General features: G+C 33.7%; 1 protein-coding gene across 1 annotated transcript; it reads left to right on the top strand.

The window, feature by feature from the left end:
• The first annotated feature begins 3,423 nt into the window (after nucleotides 1-3,423).
• LOC144373244 (olfactory receptor 2G3-like) lies at nucleotides 3,424-4,359 on the top strand. Its single transcript, XM_078036362.1, has one exon. The coding sequence runs from the start codon at nucleotides 3,424-3,426 to the stop codon at nucleotides 4,357-4,359; it is 936 nt and encodes a 311-aa protein (XP_077892488.1).
• Nucleotides 4,360-19,204: the final 14,845 nt, after the last annotated feature.

The following is a 19,204-nucleotide window of genomic DNA, read 5'->3' as shown; positions in this document are numbered from 1 at the left end:
TTGTTTTATTTCTCCATCAAGATGTTTCCATAATGTAAGAAGTCAGCAACCTATATCTTTATGCATTGTTTGTTTGTTTTGAGGGGTAGCAGGGATTGAACTCAGGGACATCCAACCACTGAGCTACATGCCCATCCCTATTTTTCATTTTATTTAGAGACAGGATCTCACTGAGTTGCTTAGCACCTGCCTTTTGCTGAGCCTGGTTTTGAACTAACAATCCTCCTGCCTCAGCCTCCAGAGCTGCTGGGATTACAGGCATGCACCACCATATCCGGCTGAACTGTTTATTTGTATGTGAAATAAATTTTATAAAGAATCAATAGGCTTTCATAAAATCCAGATTTTTTTGAGGAGTATAAATATTTTTCAGTCCTGGGACTCAATGCACAGAAAATTGATCAAGTTAGGTGAACTGTGTTTTCTTCAGATTCTGTATATGCTGTGCAGTTTGTCCAAGTTTCTGCTACTCTTTTAGTACTGGGTACAGGCCTTAGCTCATGTGGTTGCCATCCATCATTGCATCACTGCAATTGTTTTCTTAGACCTGTCATAGATATCATCTGGCTAGAACATGAATGTGCATGAGTTTTTCTTCAGACTCTGAAACATTGGAAGAGTCTTAGCCAAAATGAAGTTCACCTTTTTTATTGAGAAAAGTATACTTGAAGAAAAGCATAAAGTATGGGATGAATATGGTATACTTATAGGCAGCAGGTAGGAAATTAATGGGATTTCCATTTGGGGCCTTTGTTTGATCTTAGATCAGAGTAAGATAACCCATGCAGGGATGAGTGGGAGGATTTAATAATTTGTCCAAATTTTCTATGATAGAAGAGAAGAACAACAGGACACACATAGAATGACTTCTGGGCAGACCTAAGAGGCCATTTGAAGAGAGACTGGAATTTTTAAGGGTGTGATTCCACAAAGTCATATGTTCATCTCCATCAAGCCCAGTGCTTGTAAGAAATGACGAGAAAAGTCCTATAAAAATGTTCCTGGTCTAAGTTTTCAGGGTAGACCTAAATAAAGGATAAGAGAAATTTTTAATGTTCCAATGAAATTATCTACCAATAGGATGCATTTAGTGTGTGTGTGTGTGTGTGTGTGTGTGTGTGTGTGTGTGTGTAATACTAGATTATTGGTGGAAATTTAATATGAATATATTCAAAATGGAATGAGTCAATATTGGGAGGTTATTAAAGTAGAAGTTAAAAGTTTTTGTGTTTTTGTCTAGCTTAAACAGTACTGAAAGGTAAGACTCTCTTTCAGAATGATCTCCTGGGACCATGGACTTTGGATACTACAGAGCCTGAGATTAATTGCCATTCTGGGAGAACTGTGTCCCTGGGAACTTTTTGGATTCAATAGCCTGTGTCCTCTCTCAACCTCTCTTCATTTGCTGGTCTTCAGGGATCTCCAATCTCAAATAACAGTCCCTACAACCAATACATGGGCCTCAGACTGACTTATCACTTCAAGGTAAAAATTGTTTTTGCTTTGTTACTTAAATTTCCTTTTGTTTTAAAATGTGATTATTGGGATGAAAAAATATGAAGAGCTTCTTCTCTTTTAATATATCACTATTATTAATGCCTTGATTATATCTTATTCCCATGATTCTTAACTTTTAATAATAAATTGAGATTTGGGGTTAAAGTGATGTCCATCTGGATAAAGGGAGATAAAATGGAGCACATGTAATTTCAGATTTTGCATCAGAGTTAAATCCAATTTTTCTATGACTCTAAAATGAACACAGTCTTATAAGTAAGATACTTTCTCATGACCAGAATTAATCTCTCATTGCATTCTTTTGCTATTGTATATGTGTAAGAATGTGTGTTAAAAACTCTACTAAAATAACATTTGGCCAAGATGGGTAGAGGCTATAAGCAGGATTAGAATTAGAGTAACATGTCTGAATTTATTTTATTGTATTGATAGAAGTAAAGTGAAAAAACTAAAAATTATGTATATATGTATTTGTGGGTTTTGGTTGGACATGGAAATGTATAAAATCTTTGCAATATATTTTATGTGTATTACATATACACAAAATTATATATATATGTGTGTGTGTGTGTGTGTGTGTGTGTGTGTGTGTGTGAGTGTGTGTGTGTGTGTGTGTGTGTATCTAGGTCCTCCTTCATATTTTTTTTTATTATAGTGCTCCCCTTTCCCTATCTCTTGAGTGATCCCTCAAGGACTTGATGTTGCTATTTGATGTCTCTCCGCTACCACTCCCTTGATTTTATTTTTACTGATTTCAGCTAAATACCACTTTTATATGATAAGTGTAATTACTATAAGGTATTGCTTTTGACAATTATTTCACCTATTTTATTTACATGATTAATTTTCTCAATAAAACAATCACAGGGCATGAAATTATTAGGGAAGAATTTCAAGGCCTGAAAGATTTTTTTTCACATCCATGTAGAAAGTGTCTATTTATTCTAAACAAAAGATACGGTTATGGTCTTTAGATGTATTCATTGAATTGGTGAATATATTTTAAACTTTTGCATTCATAAATATTTGGAGTTTTTAAAAGATGCCCTTTAGCCTTCTGAAAGGTAAAATCTCTATGTAGGTTTTATGCATATTGAGGCAGCTCTTTCATTCTTTTGAGGTGCCCTCATAATGATAATCCCCACTCCCTCCTTTCAGATTTAAACATGTTTTTATTCAACATTCCCTTCCCTAGTAACCACATACCCCCCCCCAAAAAAGAGGGATGTTTTCAATGTGCTCCATGAATATGTATCCTCAATAAGCTGATGGAATAAATGAATTAACTAATCCCTAAAGAAAACATGGTTCTGGTATTATGTGTCCCCATTATTAAACAGTTAGATATAAATAATAATATTATGATTATATTAATCAAGTGTTTACCATTTTACAGTAGAAAGAATCTTTATAGTCTCCACAACCCAAAGTCATTCATATAAAGAAAATCATCCAAAAAGAATGCCCAACTCAAAGTTTATGCTTGAAGGCTGGAAATTTGCTTATATTAAGCATTTATTTTACTATTTTTTCCATTTAATTTGGATGATTCTTCATAAGCTATTAATAAATTTAATGTATTTTTTCCTTTGGCATTTTTCTTTCTTTCTCTGTATTTTTTTTCCTTCTGTGGAAGATTTTATCTCAGCTTCTAACAGTTCTCTCTCAAGGAAAGACTTTGTTTCCAGAGTAAGCTGCAGGGGCCTCTCTGTAGAGGGTCTTTAACAACATCTTCTGCAACTTTTGAAAGACACTGCACTGAAATTTATTCTCTAAGTCACTGTAATTTGTCTGAGTGAGGATTTCATAGAGTTATTTTATGAAGTTTGATGTTGTCACTAGTGACCAACACATTATACTCTCTTTTTAATTCTTGTAATGTTTTCCTTCTTGTCTGAACAGGTAATGGGCATGACCAATAGTAGTGCCAAAGAAGACTTCGTTCTGGTGGGCTTCTCAGAGCAGCCCCAGCTGGAAAAGATACTCTTTGTGGCTGTTTTGATATCTTACCTTCTTACTCTGGTGGGAAATACACTAATTATTCTGGTCTCTTCCATAGACCCTAAACTCAAAATACCCATGTACTTTTTCCTTACTCACCTCTCCCTAGTGGACATCTGTTTTACCACCAGTATTGTCCCTCAGCTGCTGTGGAACCTCAAAGGACCAGCCAAGACCATCACATCCCTGGGTTGTGCCATCCAGCTCTATGTCTCCCTGGCATTGGGATCCACTGAATGTGTTCTCCTGGCTGTGATGGCTTTTGACCGCTATGCTGCAGTATGCAAACCTCTCCACTATACAGCTGTAATGAACCCACGCTTGTGCCAGATTCTGGCAGGGGTCGCATGGCTGGGTGGAGCAGGAAATGCTCTCATCCAGGGCACTGTCACGCTCTGGCTACCTCGCTGTGGACGCCGGCGGCTCCATCATTTCCTCTGTGAAGTCCCTTCCATGATTAAGCTTGCATGTGTGGACATCCGTGCCAATGAGATCCAGCTCTTCATTGCTTCATTGGTCTTGCTCTTTTTGCCCTTGGCACTGATATTGATGTCCTATGGACACATAGCCAAGGCAGTTATAAGCATCAAGTCAGTGCAGGCCTGGCAGAAAGCCCTGGGGACATGTGGATCCCACTTGACTGTAGTATCCCTCTTCTATGGGAGTGCCGCAGCCAACTACATCCAGCCCAACAGCTCCTATGCCTACACTTTTGGGAAATTCATCTCTCTCTTCTACACAGTAATCATCCCGACCCTCAATCCTCTCATTTACACCTTGAGGAATAAAGAAGTTAAAGGTGCACTGGGAAGAATATGCCACAGAGACCTACGTGTGTAAAAAATGAAGCAAACTACAGACTGGTCAATTTTTCATCACAAGTCTCTTAAATATCATCTCATATAATCCTTCACCAGCCTAAAAGCACAGCTAGAACCTCCACAGTTTGCATGATTGTACTTCACATGGCCTCACAACTATCTGTCCTCTCCAATCTGTTTGCAGGCTTCTTTTGGGCCCTTTGAAAGGCATTATTTCACCACACTCTTTGATGTCCATTTTCCTAATAATTTCCATTTCTAGCCCTCTCTTTCTTCATTTCTTCTTTTGTCATCCTCTTCCTTCCTTCTTGTTCCACCTTTTATTTCTTCTTTATATTACATTTGGTTGTCAAGTTTTTTTTAGTACTGGAACCCAGGACCTTGTTCATGCCAGGTAAACACTCTTACCATTGAGCTACATCCTCAGCCCTTTGTATTTTATTTTGAGACAGTGTCTGTCTAGGTTGCCCAGGTGGGCCTTGAACTTGTGACTCTTCTGCATCCACCTCTCAAGTAACTTCCAGTATAGGTGGGCAGCTCTGTGCCCAGTTTTTCTTACCATTTGTATGATGTGCTTTGTAACTGTTTTCCCTCATGCCTCCATGTTATAGCTCTTCCCATTAATATTCTAACAATTCCTGAAAGCAATTTCCTAAAAAAAATAATTTAAACTTTTCTCTTTTGTCATCCAAAAGCTATCATACACCTTGTGAAAATATTTGAGAATTTGTATATTGAATTCCACAACTTCCTTTTTTAGCTCATGCAGTTTTGTTGAACTTTTTTATATCCATGTTTATGTATGATTTAAAAAGTAATCAGCTTTGTATATAAGATCTTACTGTAACAAACAAGAAAGGTGATATCTGAAGCAGGTAAATTGGATATAAATTTCTGCTCTTAAAGAGTTGATCTTAGAGTATGGATAACCAACAATACATGCAATATTAAAAGAATTTAATTTGGCTATTATTTGATTGCAGTTTTGTTCCTATTTATAATTTCTTCCCTTCATTGGTCTGTTTTTATCCATACCAAAAAAGAATGCAAAGTTCATCTTTTATCATTTGACATCATCTGCCTACTCCCCTTTGCACAGCTCCTCTGCCCCCCTTGACAATTGTGGTATCTGATCTTAACTAAATAGGCTGAAGTCACATGATTTGCTTCCAAAATCACTATTGATACCACTGAAAAAACAAGCCAGTAACAAGACAGTATCAAGAGGTTGGCTTACTCCCCTCGATTCTAACTACATTTTGATAATAAGCCTTTATTGATCTTAAAAATCTGTCAGATGAGTCATATATTGGCTTATTTTTTATATACATCTATACATAATATTTCAAATTGAAAGCAACATCTCATTAGATTCAAACTTTCATGCTGTTGTCTAAAACATTAAAAATTTGTAAGTGTAAAATTGAAATGCACATAGATATTTAAAATGCATATATAAGGAAACCCATAGGTGTTGTGCTTTTCTAGTATATCACTAATTAAGCTACTCGAATGTACAGAATGAAAATTCTCATTTGGTGTTTTGTTTCAAGAAAATGTATTGTCATGTCTTTGAGAAAAAGTTTTATTCTTTCCCATTAATTGGTTGCAAACTAATCTCCATTTATAGATTTTAACTCCAAATTATACCTTATAATTAAGCTCTTTTAAAAAGGAATGAGCTTCACTATTAATTAAAAGATTTTAAGTGCAACATAAATGCAGTAAGTGATAATAAATGATCAATCAATATCAATTAGCATGTTTTCAAAAGTCTACTTTCCTGGTCATAATATTCCCTCTATGGGAAGTCTAATTTAGGCTTCTTTTTTAAAATTTGATCCCATAAAAATTGTTATCTAGTCTAGAATTATTTGCATAATTTGTGTTTACATCTGCATGGGAAAAAATATCTTAAAAATCTGATAGAAAATAAGTTAATTCTTACTTTTTCTTTGTAATATGGAAAAATATGATTCATTTCCTTCACTCACTTATGAAATGCATGGCATATTTGTTTTTAATGGTGATAGTAAAGTTAAAAGTGTTATTTTTGAAAGGATAGTTACTGTAAATGTAGTAGGAAAAAACTGTGTTTGAACCAGGAGAGACCAGAGTCTCAGTTATCGTGTTTCTAACATTAGGAAAACCTCAAAGTTTGTGGCATTTCAGAGGTTAGAAGACATGTGTAAGAACCAAGTATATGTAATTTATGCATTAATAAACCATTGATGTCAGACCAAGTATCCTTGATGGAAAATATACATATATTTTCTAGGCCTAAATTATTCGAGCAGTCACTAGTTGCTATTAATTCTCTACCACGTTCACTCACAATAATCAAATGAATTCTGCTTTTGACATGTAAACTAAATTTGTTTATTGTTTATATAAATGTGTCTCTTTTTTATAGACAGGCCAAAAATAGTGTATGGCAGTATAATGATTTTGACTCAGTTGTGAGCTAATATTTGTTACAAAATTCTAACATGTTTCTTGCTTTGATTTCTGTGATTCTCCATTTCCATAATATGAGGGGAAATTTATTTCTCACATTAACTTAAAACTTAAAGATATTCTCACCAAACATTGTGTAGCACACTTCATGTTTAGTTATACATCTACTTGACTTCCCAATCTATACGTTGGGTTTACCTACTATACCTATACCAGGTAGGCCCTGACTGGCAATGTTCTCCTAAAAAGCTATACTATCAAGGTTCAAGTATCATCTTAATGATTATCCATATTTTAATTTTTATTGTATTTAGTTTTTAAACCTATGAGTGTCTCTTTCTATTTTCCTCAGTTATCCATTTGGTTTCACAAAATTCCTCACATGAAATGAATGAAAAATAAGTTTACAAGAAAGACATTGAACTAGATATTACTAACCTTTAAGAATTATCTAAAAATCAAGTGAGCAAAAAACTGGTGGGTCAAATCATAGATCAATATATCAACAATATGTCCAGTTGTCATTCAATCAGTAAGAACTTATGAACCATGGTATGTTTATTATTGTGGCATTGCCAACAATTAATATATAATGCTGATGCTGGCACTGCCAACAAGTAATATATAATATTCCTATAAAAGATATTTCATGATTTATGAAAAAGTTAAAACAAATATAAGGTTATACAAAATGAACAGTGAAACAAGAAGGCAAGTACATTGCTTGAGAAGTTCATACTAACTATGGATCAACAATCTACTGAGTATTATTTTATAGGCAGAAAGATAAAACTATAAATATGTTTGAGGAAAGAAAAATGCATCTCCAATGAGAATGTGAATGTGATAAGGATCAGAAGTCACATTTCTGAAGGACAAAAATTAGTTTATTGGCTTCTAATGATATATATCAGGAATAAAAATTATATGGCATCTTACATTTTTATAACTGTGACCATATAAATCTTTGTTGAAAGGTACTCATTTAATCCTCAAAATTAGTAACCTAAATAGCTAAATCATAATAAGTAGTTCTGATTAAACAAGGTAAATTAAACAGAAGTGATTGTTCCTATTCCTTTATAAAAGGTATTAAAATTCCATTACATTAAAAAAGGCTACAAATGTATTAAGGACTAATAGGACTGAAGAGAAGCTAACAGCAGATTTAGTACAAATAAGAATTTGTCATATGCAAAATTAATGAAAGGTAGTAAATGGCTTCAAGAAGGAGAAAAAAAGATGAAAAAAAAAAACATGCTTTTAGAGGATTCTGACATGGAAAGGGAGAGCCAGTAAGAATAAAGGAAATTTCTACTATAGAACCCTGGAGTAGCAACAGAGGTTTAGAATGGTAAATATTGTATGTCCTAGAATACAGATTGTGGAGTGATGCTAAAGTAAAAACAATTTAAGTTTCTGCCAAACAAGAACAACTGCAAAAAAAAAATACCTTTTCTCTAAGCCACACAACCAAATGAGGGCTATCCTAATATCAAAGCAGATAAAAGTAGTTGTCATTTTTAAAGAGGTGAGATCAGATACTAACACAACTGAGATTTGACTGTGTCACACCAAAAGCAAAGAATTGTATTAGATGCTACATATGGCATCCTTCTATGTATTTTCCTTATCCTGATCTCAAAACACAGGAAGCCATTCTTATAACTGTATAGTTAGAGCTATAGAAGTGCTAACGGAAATTCAAGACCTGTTCAAAAATACCCAAAGAATACTGACATTTGTCCTACTCTAACCAAATGTTTTTATCACCCTGTCATGAAACCCCATTCAGCAAACATAAATCAAAGGATTTTCTATTAGTTTTCTTGTGATTACATCATCTCACTTTTATGTAAAGCTTCCAACACAGAGAATATTATAACATAAATAGAGAAGCAAACAAAAGAAAAGATTCATGATCCTTGACTTTTCTTTAATCAGAGAATTTTTGTTACAGATTCAATATGATTACTAATTGTTGGTTTGTTTATTCTCCATTTTCCATGATTCTATCTTGATAGGATTATGTGTGCAAGAATTTATTCATTCATTTTCGGTTACCAAATTTGTTGGCATATATTTTTACTTCTTATTGTTTGGATATGAATATACTCAAATAACTCATAAGGCAATATAGAAATGTTTAGAGGTAAAATTGTTGTAGGGAAAAATGAGGCAAGGCACCGAAGATAGCAAGAAACAGTTTTATTTGGCTGCATCCAGGTTCAGAGTGTACAACATTTGCTGTAATCAATCAATCCCCTGAACCCCAAGTTCAGGTAGTTTCAAAATTTTATACCCAGCATGTAAGGGGAGGGTCTCAGAAGTTCACAGTCTGTGGAAGTTCACATAAAAGCAGCTTTTTTATTTCACTATTCTATGCAAGTTAACCTTTCAAGGACAACACTTGAGAAGGGGAGAGCATCTTCTCCCCTTTCTTCCCTCCCCCTGCCAGCTGTTACCATGGAGCCCTATTGGTAACTTCTCTTAACTTACAAATGTAGATATCTCTGTGAAGTCCCAGCTCTAGGCCAGAGGCCTTGTTTACAAAAGTGCTGATTTCTTCCCAGCCAGTGTCCAAGTAAGACAGGGCAACATGAAAATAGGAAGTTTATCTACATTGAACTCTTTTGTGGGGACTCTTTGGCTGAAGATCCTAAAATCAGCCATGGTGAAGATTTCTGGAGTAGCACAGTTAAGACTTTTCTGTGGAGAAAGGGAGTGCCACTACAAAATGATTAAATTTTGACACATGTAACCTAATCAATATGTTAATTCATTTGATGGATTAAAAATTCTAACAGTTTACAGAGTGTTAACTGTAAGCAGTTGGGCACAGCTGGAGAAAGGAGGTCACTAGGGTGTGCTCTTGAGGATTATATTTTTTTCTGGCTCCTTGGGATTTCTCTCTCTCTCTCTCTCTCTCTCTCTCTCTCTCTCTCTCTCTGTCTCTCTCTCTCTCTCTCTCTCTCTCTCTCTCTCTCTCTCTCTCTCTCTCTCTCTCTCTCTCTCCCCCTTCCTGGCTGCCATAGGCTGAGCATGTTTTCTCTACCATATTTCTGCCATGATGTTCTGCCTCACTTCAGGGCCACAGCAATGGAGCTATTATGATCATGGACTGGACCTCTAAAACCATGAACCCAAAATAAACTTTTTCTTCACTAAGCTGTTACTGTCAGTTATTTTGCTCACAACAATGAAAAGAGTATTAACAGTACATAATAGTACATAATAGTATCTAACGATCCTTCATATTTCCGTGGTATCCGTTGTAATGTCTCCTTTGGTTTCTGATTTTATTTATATGAGTCTTCTCTTTTTTTCTTGTTTAAGAGTTTATTATTTGTGTTTATCTTTTCAAAAACAGTTATTCATTTTATTGATCTTTTGTGTTTTTTCTTTTTATTAGTGCATATTAATTATATAGATTAATAGGTTTCCTTTATATATTTATTTAGTCTTTTTCATTTATTACTGCTATGATCTTCATTACTGTTTTCTTTTGTCTAACTTTTCATTTGACTTAATTTTTTCTAATTCCTTGAGATGTAATGATTGGTTGTTTACCTGAGACCTTTCAGTATTTTGGATGCAGGTTTTGATACTACAAACTTGCCTCTTGTTATTAGTTTTTCTGTATCCCATAGGTTTTGGTATGATGTATTTTCTTCAGTCACCTAAACAGTTAAAACTATCTCCTTGCAAAAGTTACTTTTTGCTCTCTTCCCTTGTTTTATATCTTAATGATTAAATGCAAAGCTAGCTATTCCTGAAAATATAGGAACTTTCCAATCACTGACTTTTATTTAGAATTACAGAATCCAAAATATCTGGTGACCTTCAGATGACAGCATATGAGAAAAGTATATGAGAAAAGCAGACTACAAGGAAATTTATGATCACCTCTGAATCTACTTGTTTAGACTAAACATATACTCACCCCAAGTCTCTACATAAGCCTTGTATCTAGACCCCCAAGCAAGATGTTTTCTTTTTTTTTTGGTGAGGAGAGGCAAATGTCTCTATCTTACAACTTGCCAACTTGTTGCCAGTAAAGCTCTCTTCCACTGTCATTTTCTCTCTTGAGTCATTGTCTTCATCAGGGAGTGGTGGGATGGCAGTTCTCAAAGTTATATTATCTGTGACTGTATCTGTTATCATTTTTTTTTCAAGAAATTCTGAATTTTTTTTTTTGATGTCTTCACTGACCCACTGATTGCCCAGGCGTGTGTTATTTAATTTCCACGTGTTTCAAAATTTTCTTATTTATTTCTAGTTTTATTTCATTATGGTCAGAAAAGATACTCAATATGATTTTAATTTTTTAAATTTGCTGAGACTTGTTTATGACCTCTCATAGGATCTAACCTGGAGAACATTTCTTGTACTAATAAAATTCTATAGCAGTTATGTGTATGTTGGAGATGTGTGCTAGATTTAGTCTAGGATACAGTTTAATCCTGCTATTTCCTTGTCAATTTTTTTTAAATATATATTCATAGTGGAAAACAGTGAATGAAAGTACTCTACTAATAGTGTATTGAAATAAATGCCTCCCTTTAGTCATATTAATATTTTGTTTATACACTTAGGGGCTTTGATACTGACTGAATGTGGGTTTTCCATTGTTACATTCCCCTTGCTATGCATTATCTATATCTATATCATCATATAAAGACTTCTTTTATCTATTTTTCTGAGGGTGGGTATTAGGGATTGAATTCAGGTGTGCTTAATCACTGAATCACATACCCCGCCCTTTTTTAATTTTATTATTTGTTTTGTCTTCTTTTGAGACAGGGTCTCACTGAATTGTTTAGGGCTTGCTAGGTTGCTGAGTTTGGCTTTGAATTTGTGATCCTCCTACCTTAGTCTCCTGAGCTGCTGGAATTACAGGCACATGCCACTGAGCCCAGTCTTCCTTGTCTTTTTTGCCAATTATGAGTTAAAATACTTTTTAACTGATCAAAATGTAGTTAGCTAATCCTATTCGCTTTGATTCCATTTTCATAAACTATCTTTTCCCATCCCTTCACTTTCAGTCTATGCGTTTCAGTCTTTACAGTTTGAGTTTTTTATAAGCAATATGAAGTTAGGTCGGGCTTTTCTATCTGTTCAGTTACTCTGTGTCCTCTAATTGGAGAATTTAATTTACTCACAATTAAGGTAATTTTCAATATGTAAGCCATTATGTGGCTTGATGTTTTGGTTTTGGTTTTGGTTTTGGTTTTGTGGTAGTTTCTTTCTCTTTCTCCTTCTCCCATAGTTTTTATTTGTGATTAAGTGATTTTCTCCACTGATTTTTTGCTTGTTATATTTGGTGTGTCTATTGTAGTTTTTTACTTTTGTAGTTAGAATAAGGCTTATGAAAATGTAATTCATTTATAGCAAGTTATTTTGAACTGATAGTAAAAAACTTAGATTACAAAGATATGTAAATATACGGAAAAAGAAAAGAGTAATAACAAAAATGTTCTACACTTGCATTCCATCCTTCTCCCCCATATTTTGAATTTTTGATGTTTTATTATACATCTTCATATATCACCTCGTAACTATTATTAGTTTTAATTTTTCTTTTTTAATGTTTATAATAAACATATAAATATTTTATATACTATGGTTATAATAGACAAATTCTGAATTTGTATAGTTACTTCTGAATGAGTTTTGTCCTGTCTGATATTTTCTTATTATTCATTCATTTATTTTTCTTTCAGTTTGAAGACCTTTCAGCATTTCTTATAAGACAGGCCAGGAGGTGATAAATTCTCTTAGCTTTTGTTTGGGATATGTCTTTATCTCTTTGTCATATCTTAAGGATAGGTTTGCTGGGTATAGTATTCTCATAGGCACATTTTGTTTAGGGCCTTCAGCATTTTGAGTATATATATTCCACTGTCTCCTCATCTTTAAGATTCCTGCTGAGGAGTCTTCCTTCAGGTGAATTAAAAATATCTAAATTATTTTTTTCTTATCTCTTGCTCTATGTCTTTTATCATTGAGAGATTAATTATTAGTTGAGTTGAACCTTAGTGGTAAGATTGGACCTTCCTATACCTGGATATTTGTATCCTTCTCTGGCTTGTGAAGATTTCTGTGACTATTTCTTTTAATAAGCTTTCTGTCCATAGTATTCTCAGGGGAATGCCAATAATCCCAAAGGTTGTTAATTTGATGTTCTCCATAGTTATCATGACTTTTTTATTCCTATTTTTTTAACTTCACCATGTACTATTGTTATAATAGAGCACATTCTGAATTTGTATAGTTGTTTCTGAATGAGTTTTGTCCTGTCTGATATTTTCTTATTATTCATTCATTCATTTCTTTTTCTTTCAGTTTGAAGACCTTTCAGCATTTCTTATAAGAGAAACCTGGAGGTGATAAATACTCTTAGCTTTTGTTTGGGATATGTCTTTATCTCTTTGTCATATCTTACAGATAGATTTGCTGGGTACAGTATCTTATAGGCAGATTTTGTATAGGGCTTTCAGTACTTTGAAAAAAAAAACATATATATATATATATATATATATATATATATATATATATATATATATCCCAATATCTTCTGGCCTATAAGATTTCTGCTGAGGAGTCTTCCTTCAGGTGAATTAAAAACATCTATATTATTTGTTTCTTATCTTTTGCTGCTTTCAGGATCCTTTCTATGCCTTTTATCTTTGAGAGATTAATTATTAGTTGAGTTGAATCTTAGTGGAAAAGTTGGACCTTCCTAGACCTGGATATTTGTATCATTCTCTGGCTTGTGAAGATTTCTGTTACTATTTCTTTTAATAAGCTTTCTGCCCATGAGTATTCTCAAGAGAATTCCTATAATCCCAAAAGTTATTAATTTGCTGTTCTCCATAGTTCTCATGGCTTTTTTATTCCTATTTTTTAACTTCATCATGTATTTTCAATTATCCTCACTTTAAGCTTATCGGTTCATTCTTTTGTTTGATTGATTCTGTGATTGATGTTTTCTACTGCATTTTTATTTGTGAGTTTTATTTCTTAGCTTCATCGTTCCAGAGTCTTACTTCAAGCTCCCAAAGGGACATGAAAGGATGACAACCTATATGTTATATGTTCAACAAACACTAAGCCCAACACAACTTCACTAAGAGTATTGGCTTTCAGAGCTTCTGAACCTCCCACTCAATACCTGGGAGGTTTCAGAATTGTCCTAGGCTATCTAGATGAGGGCATTTTGAAGTGTCAGGTCCTAGAGTAATTCAGTGGCAACAATTGGGAGAAGGCCATAAAAGAGCATAGATCATCAACAATATGTCTAATGATTGAACACCTGCATTTCCCTTGGAATGACTTGGACCAGCAACTTTGCTTTCTTTGGTGCCTCTTGGTGATGCTTCAAAATGTGGCTGCCTAAGATTGCTGTTTAAATGGCCAGTAGCCATCTTGATCCCTGCAGTTTGTTTCACCTTCTTGTGTCTTTAGGCAGCTATGTCCTTCCTTGGCTCAGATTTGTACATAAACTAGTTGACAACATTCCTTCTCTTCAAACTTTTGTGGCAGATCTTTAAAAAAAAGCATTTTTCACATTAAAAAGAAAAATAAACTGAAAAACTTGAAATACTTATATTTGTCTTCTGATTCAACCACCTAAAATCTTTGTTTGTCTTTAAAATTTAAACAATGAAAGAATTATTTTAATTTTTGTAAGTGTGGATTTTAATTTCTACCTAAAATAGTTAACTAAATTTGACTACAGTGCTTAAAACTGAGATTTGTTCTTTCTTTAGACTTTTTTTTTTTAAATTGAAGAACGAATTAAAATGTTGTATTAGTGACACAATTGTATGCTTGCAGTTGTTTTGGTGTTTATATTATAGTATTTATTTTATTGTTTGTTCTGAATTTTTCTAGTAGTACATCTTTATAGTTCAATAAAAGACAATTTTCTTCTACTACACTTATTTTCTGATCATTATCATTGTTTAATTTTATGATTATTTCTGAAAATAATATTTTCATATAGGAGTGGTTAAAAATTACCTTTAAAAGGTGTCAATTGGTGTATAATAAATGAAAGACACAAAAATATAGCATAGTAAGATTGCAATCATGAGCAATCAGGCAAAAAATAATAAAACTTTTCAGTAAAGATGAAAAGTCACATATTAAGGCTGAGGAATTAACATGGCCTTTCAGTTTCTAAGGGGAAAAAATGGAAACTAAACTATAATGAAACAACAATTTAAAAATGTTGAGAGATGTTTATTTCTTTCTTAAAAATCTGTGCTGAGACAAAATATCAATTAAGTAAATATTATGAAATATTAAGACATTTTTTGACATGAATGCTCTCATATTTTATATTTATTCTTGGCCCAGTACTCTCAAGAAAATAGTGGGTACCATGCTTCACTAAAAAGAAAGAAAAGTAAAAAAGTAAAAAGCAAAGAATTGGAAACAAGGGACTAAATACAGGAAATAAAGGGGAAAACACCTTGGGAGGGAGTAAAAGTGAAGGCCAGGAAGATATGTAAAGAGAATCCAGTTTGGAGCAAAAGAAATTTGGCTTTTGCTTCCAGCAAAGTCAATCCAAAAATAAAAGTGCTGATCACTTGATGTCTTTGTTCATTCTGAGAGGAGCCTTATAATTTTATGGAGTATATTAAGGAAAAGTACAGAGAAAAATCACTCATTCATAAACTTGCGTATACACACATTTTTTAATTCAATGAACAACCAAAAACTATGTGAGAAAAGAAAATGAATCACAGTGAACTATGCAGCTTACCTGCTAAAATTCTATTATGAATATAAAATAAACACTGGATTCTTTAAAATTAATATCAGACCCATCTTAGAATCACTATCATTGCACTTCCTTGGACTGAATCTTTGTGGCCTCTTGGCTTTCATATGATGAAATCCTAATCACTAACATATTAGTATTATGAGGTGGGACATTAGGGATGTGATTAGATGAGAATATAATTAGTGCCCTTGAAGAACAGGCCCCAAAGAAGGAGCTCAAAGAGCTGCCTTTTCTCATCTACTATATGAGGATAGAGTGAGAAGACTTCTTTTATAAACCAAAAGCATCCCCTCTGTTTGTAAACTGAAAAGCATGACCAAATGCAAGATCTAATGGCACCTTGATCTTGGATTTAACTGCCTCCAGAACTATGAGAAATAAATTCCCATAGTTTATAAGCTTCCCAGTTTGTGAACAGCCTAAATACTCACATAGATTACTGTTGTAGTCTACTCTTTGCTCTAATCTCTTCCAGTATTCCAGGGAATTCTAAACATTAGTTTCATCTGAAATTAAGGTACATAATGTCTCTCTTCAGTCCTTTAAAACCCCAATTCTCTAAGTTCTTGCAATGGCCTGTGGAGTCTCACGTGATGCCCTCCTATTTTGGCAAGATCTCCCTTATCTCTCTTCTTGGTTCCCTGTACTGGCCTCCTGATGATAATTAAAATGCACTATGATATCTCCTGCTATAAAGATTTTGCTGTTCTTTTCTGGAATTCTAGACATCAGATAAATGCTTGGTTAATTTCTTTACCTTCAGGTTTTTAAATCACATCTTTTCAAGGAGACCTCTCTGGACCACTTCATTTACAGTTATCTCACCCACCTGACATTTCTTATGCCAATATGTGATTTCTTTCATCTGTAGCACTGATCATGTTCTAAAATACCACATAACAAATTGTAGGCTCATTTCTTCCTATCTTCATTTTCTCCTGGGATTTTAACCTTTGAGAAGGAGGATCTTTTGATTGCTGATGCATCCCAAGTGCACAGGAACAGCACTGGAACTTAAAAGAACTGACTCTTTTTGGAAATGTTAAATTAACCTGGAAAATTTTAAGAAACTGACAAATAGAAATTGAAAAGAGCCCCCAAATCTTACTTTGTGAGAAGAGGAAATTGAGGTGGAGCAGGGGTGGCATATTAGCTGTGGTTGTTTTTGAAAATCCATGTAGAACTGTTTAAATTTTGCATTCATATTTCTTAGAGAAATAAATTTAAATGTGGAAACATCAAGTATAAAAAGAGGAGAGATACATAGTAAAGGATAATCATAAAGATAAAATCTTGGTTTTTTACTGCAAATCTTATGCATATATTTTTATGATTATAATTACACTACATAAACTCTTCAGGAAACCTCCCATGAAAAGTACTGTAGTATTGTTATTTTGTCCTCATTATACTCATAAACACAACAAAGCATAAAGATTATGAGATAAGAAATACAATAGAGATATTCATGGGAAAAATATCACATCTCCACTCCTCATTTCTCTTCATTCACCATCGTTTCCAACATATCCTGGAATATATTAGCATACATGGGGTGCTTGAATGTATACACAAGTGTGTTTTTATAAATGTTTCTTTATATATGTATGTTGACAGGTTAAAAGATAACAAATGTGCTATGGGGACAAGTGTATGGAGTACTGCATACATGACATATGTTAAGGGCATCTGAGGGGAAGGCTACTCTCCTCATGTTAGGCTCATGATGGGCAGACCACTTACCCTGTTGGCACAGCCCTGAGTGTGTGAGGCCACGTGTTGCAGTCCCTGCTCTTGCTCTACTGCCCGCTCCTCCACTGGGTGCTGCAAGGACAGTTAGCAAGAAAGTGTATTGGTGGCTGCCTAAAATCTGCCTAGATAACTGTGCAATAGAATCAGACCTGCTTCCTTCTTGGTCTCCGGAAGTCTTGAATAGCGACTCCCTAGCCACACTCTCCTCTACCCTGTTCTTTGGACCTCCTTGCTGGATGAGAGAGAGCCCACCCAGCATGTTATAAATTCTATATTGTAATTTTATTTTCTCCTGAAATATATATCTTGGAAACCATTCCAGTTCTGTAACTATGAACACCCATTATTATTTTAATGAATGCATAATATTACATTATAGAGGTATTAACAACTTCCGAAATTATGATAATTTGTGTCTAGCTCTCTGCTAATGCAGAAAGACATTGCAATGAAGGTTTTGTGCCATTCACTTCTTCATGAATATGAGAGAATCTTCACTAGGTGAATGTCTAGAAATGAAATTGCTGTTTAAGTAAGCAGGTTCAGTTTTACATATGATATATAATTCTAAGTTGCTTTACAAGAAAGCTAAAGCAAAATGGTACTCTAGCATGACATAAATAAAATATTGCTCTTTGTGAATTCCAGATGTTAAAATTGTATCTCTTGTGGATTAAATTTGTATTTCTTGTACACATAAGTATTCCCTTTAATTTACACATGTGAAAGTCACATAAAACTATCTCCTGGTCCTTTGTTGGTGTTTCAGGGAACTGTTGGTCTTTTCCAACAAACAGGTATTGAGGAAATTGGCCTTTTTTATTTCATATGCTTCACAGTTATTCCTTGGGACTTTGTCACTTGTGTTTTTGTTTCACTTTAGGATATTTGTCTCTGCCAAAATATTACTTTAACATTTAAAATACATCAATCATTTTAAGCCATCTGAGTTTTTAGTGATCTTAGATCTTTTGAGTAATTGTAGATATTTCACCTGACATTATTACATTTCTATATTTAAACTTTCATTTTAATAAGTGGAGCTTTGTGATAAAGAAATGCAAAGCCTGATATTCATTATTTATAAACAGATTTGGTATTTGTAAATAATCTTAGCAGTTTTAGGTCATTATATTTCTAATATTCCATACATATTATTAAAGAGAAAAGCTAATGTAATGGAGATGATAAACAAAGCATGCTGAATTTTAATTTTAACTTTTAATCTAAGGAGTCTAGATAAGTTATGTTCAATAGCTTGAAGGAGAAAATTTGGAATAGATCAAATTTGGTAATATCAGTTTGTGTCCCTGGTTTCTGAGTGTATGTGACCTTTTTATTTTTGTTGATGGTTTGGAATTGGGGCCAGCTAAATAATAAAATAAAGAATATACTTTCTTAATTTATACAGTGGCAATATTTATCAAATAAATAATATATGTCTAATGATTATAAAGTAGCATATTAATATAAATGGATAGTGAAAATAAAGAGCTATTGTGGTAAGAAACATAAAAAAGTAATGTTTTATAAAGAATTTCAAATTTTTATGAATTGTTCTATTTTTCTCAGAATAGCAACCATATATGAAGGAATATTTTGCATATTTCATAACCTATATCATAAAAATCTTCACGACTTCTGAGATCTGGTCTTACTGGAATTGATTTAATTTCTTCTTAAGTGACTCTCTAAATATGAAGGCCCAAATCATTTGTTTTGCCAGAAAACTTTCATTGATTGCTTCCAAAGTTTTCTTCCCTTGTAGAGTCCCTCTGGTTTTTCTCTCCTGGACATGTTGGCGGAAGCAAGTACTAATTATGCTGAATCTCAGAGGCTTAAGTAGAGGATGAGTCTAAGA

Source organism: Ictidomys tridecemlineatus, unplaced genomic scaffold (genome assembly GCF_052094955.1).
Source record: "Ictidomys tridecemlineatus isolate mIctTri1 unplaced genomic scaffold, mIctTri1.hap1 Scaffold_325, whole genome shotgun sequence".
In the NCBI taxonomy this organism is placed as follows: Eukaryota; Metazoa; Chordata; class Mammalia; order Rodentia; family Sciuridae; genus Ictidomys; species Ictidomys tridecemlineatus.
This window is presented reverse-complemented; position numbering and strand designations above follow the sequence as displayed.

Bases quoted from the DNA above. Each gene is read 5' to 3' on its own strand.
- LOC144373244 (XM_078036362.1), top strand. From the start codon at position 3,424: ATGGGCATGACCAATAGTAGTGCCAAAGAAGACTTCGTTCTGGTGGGC.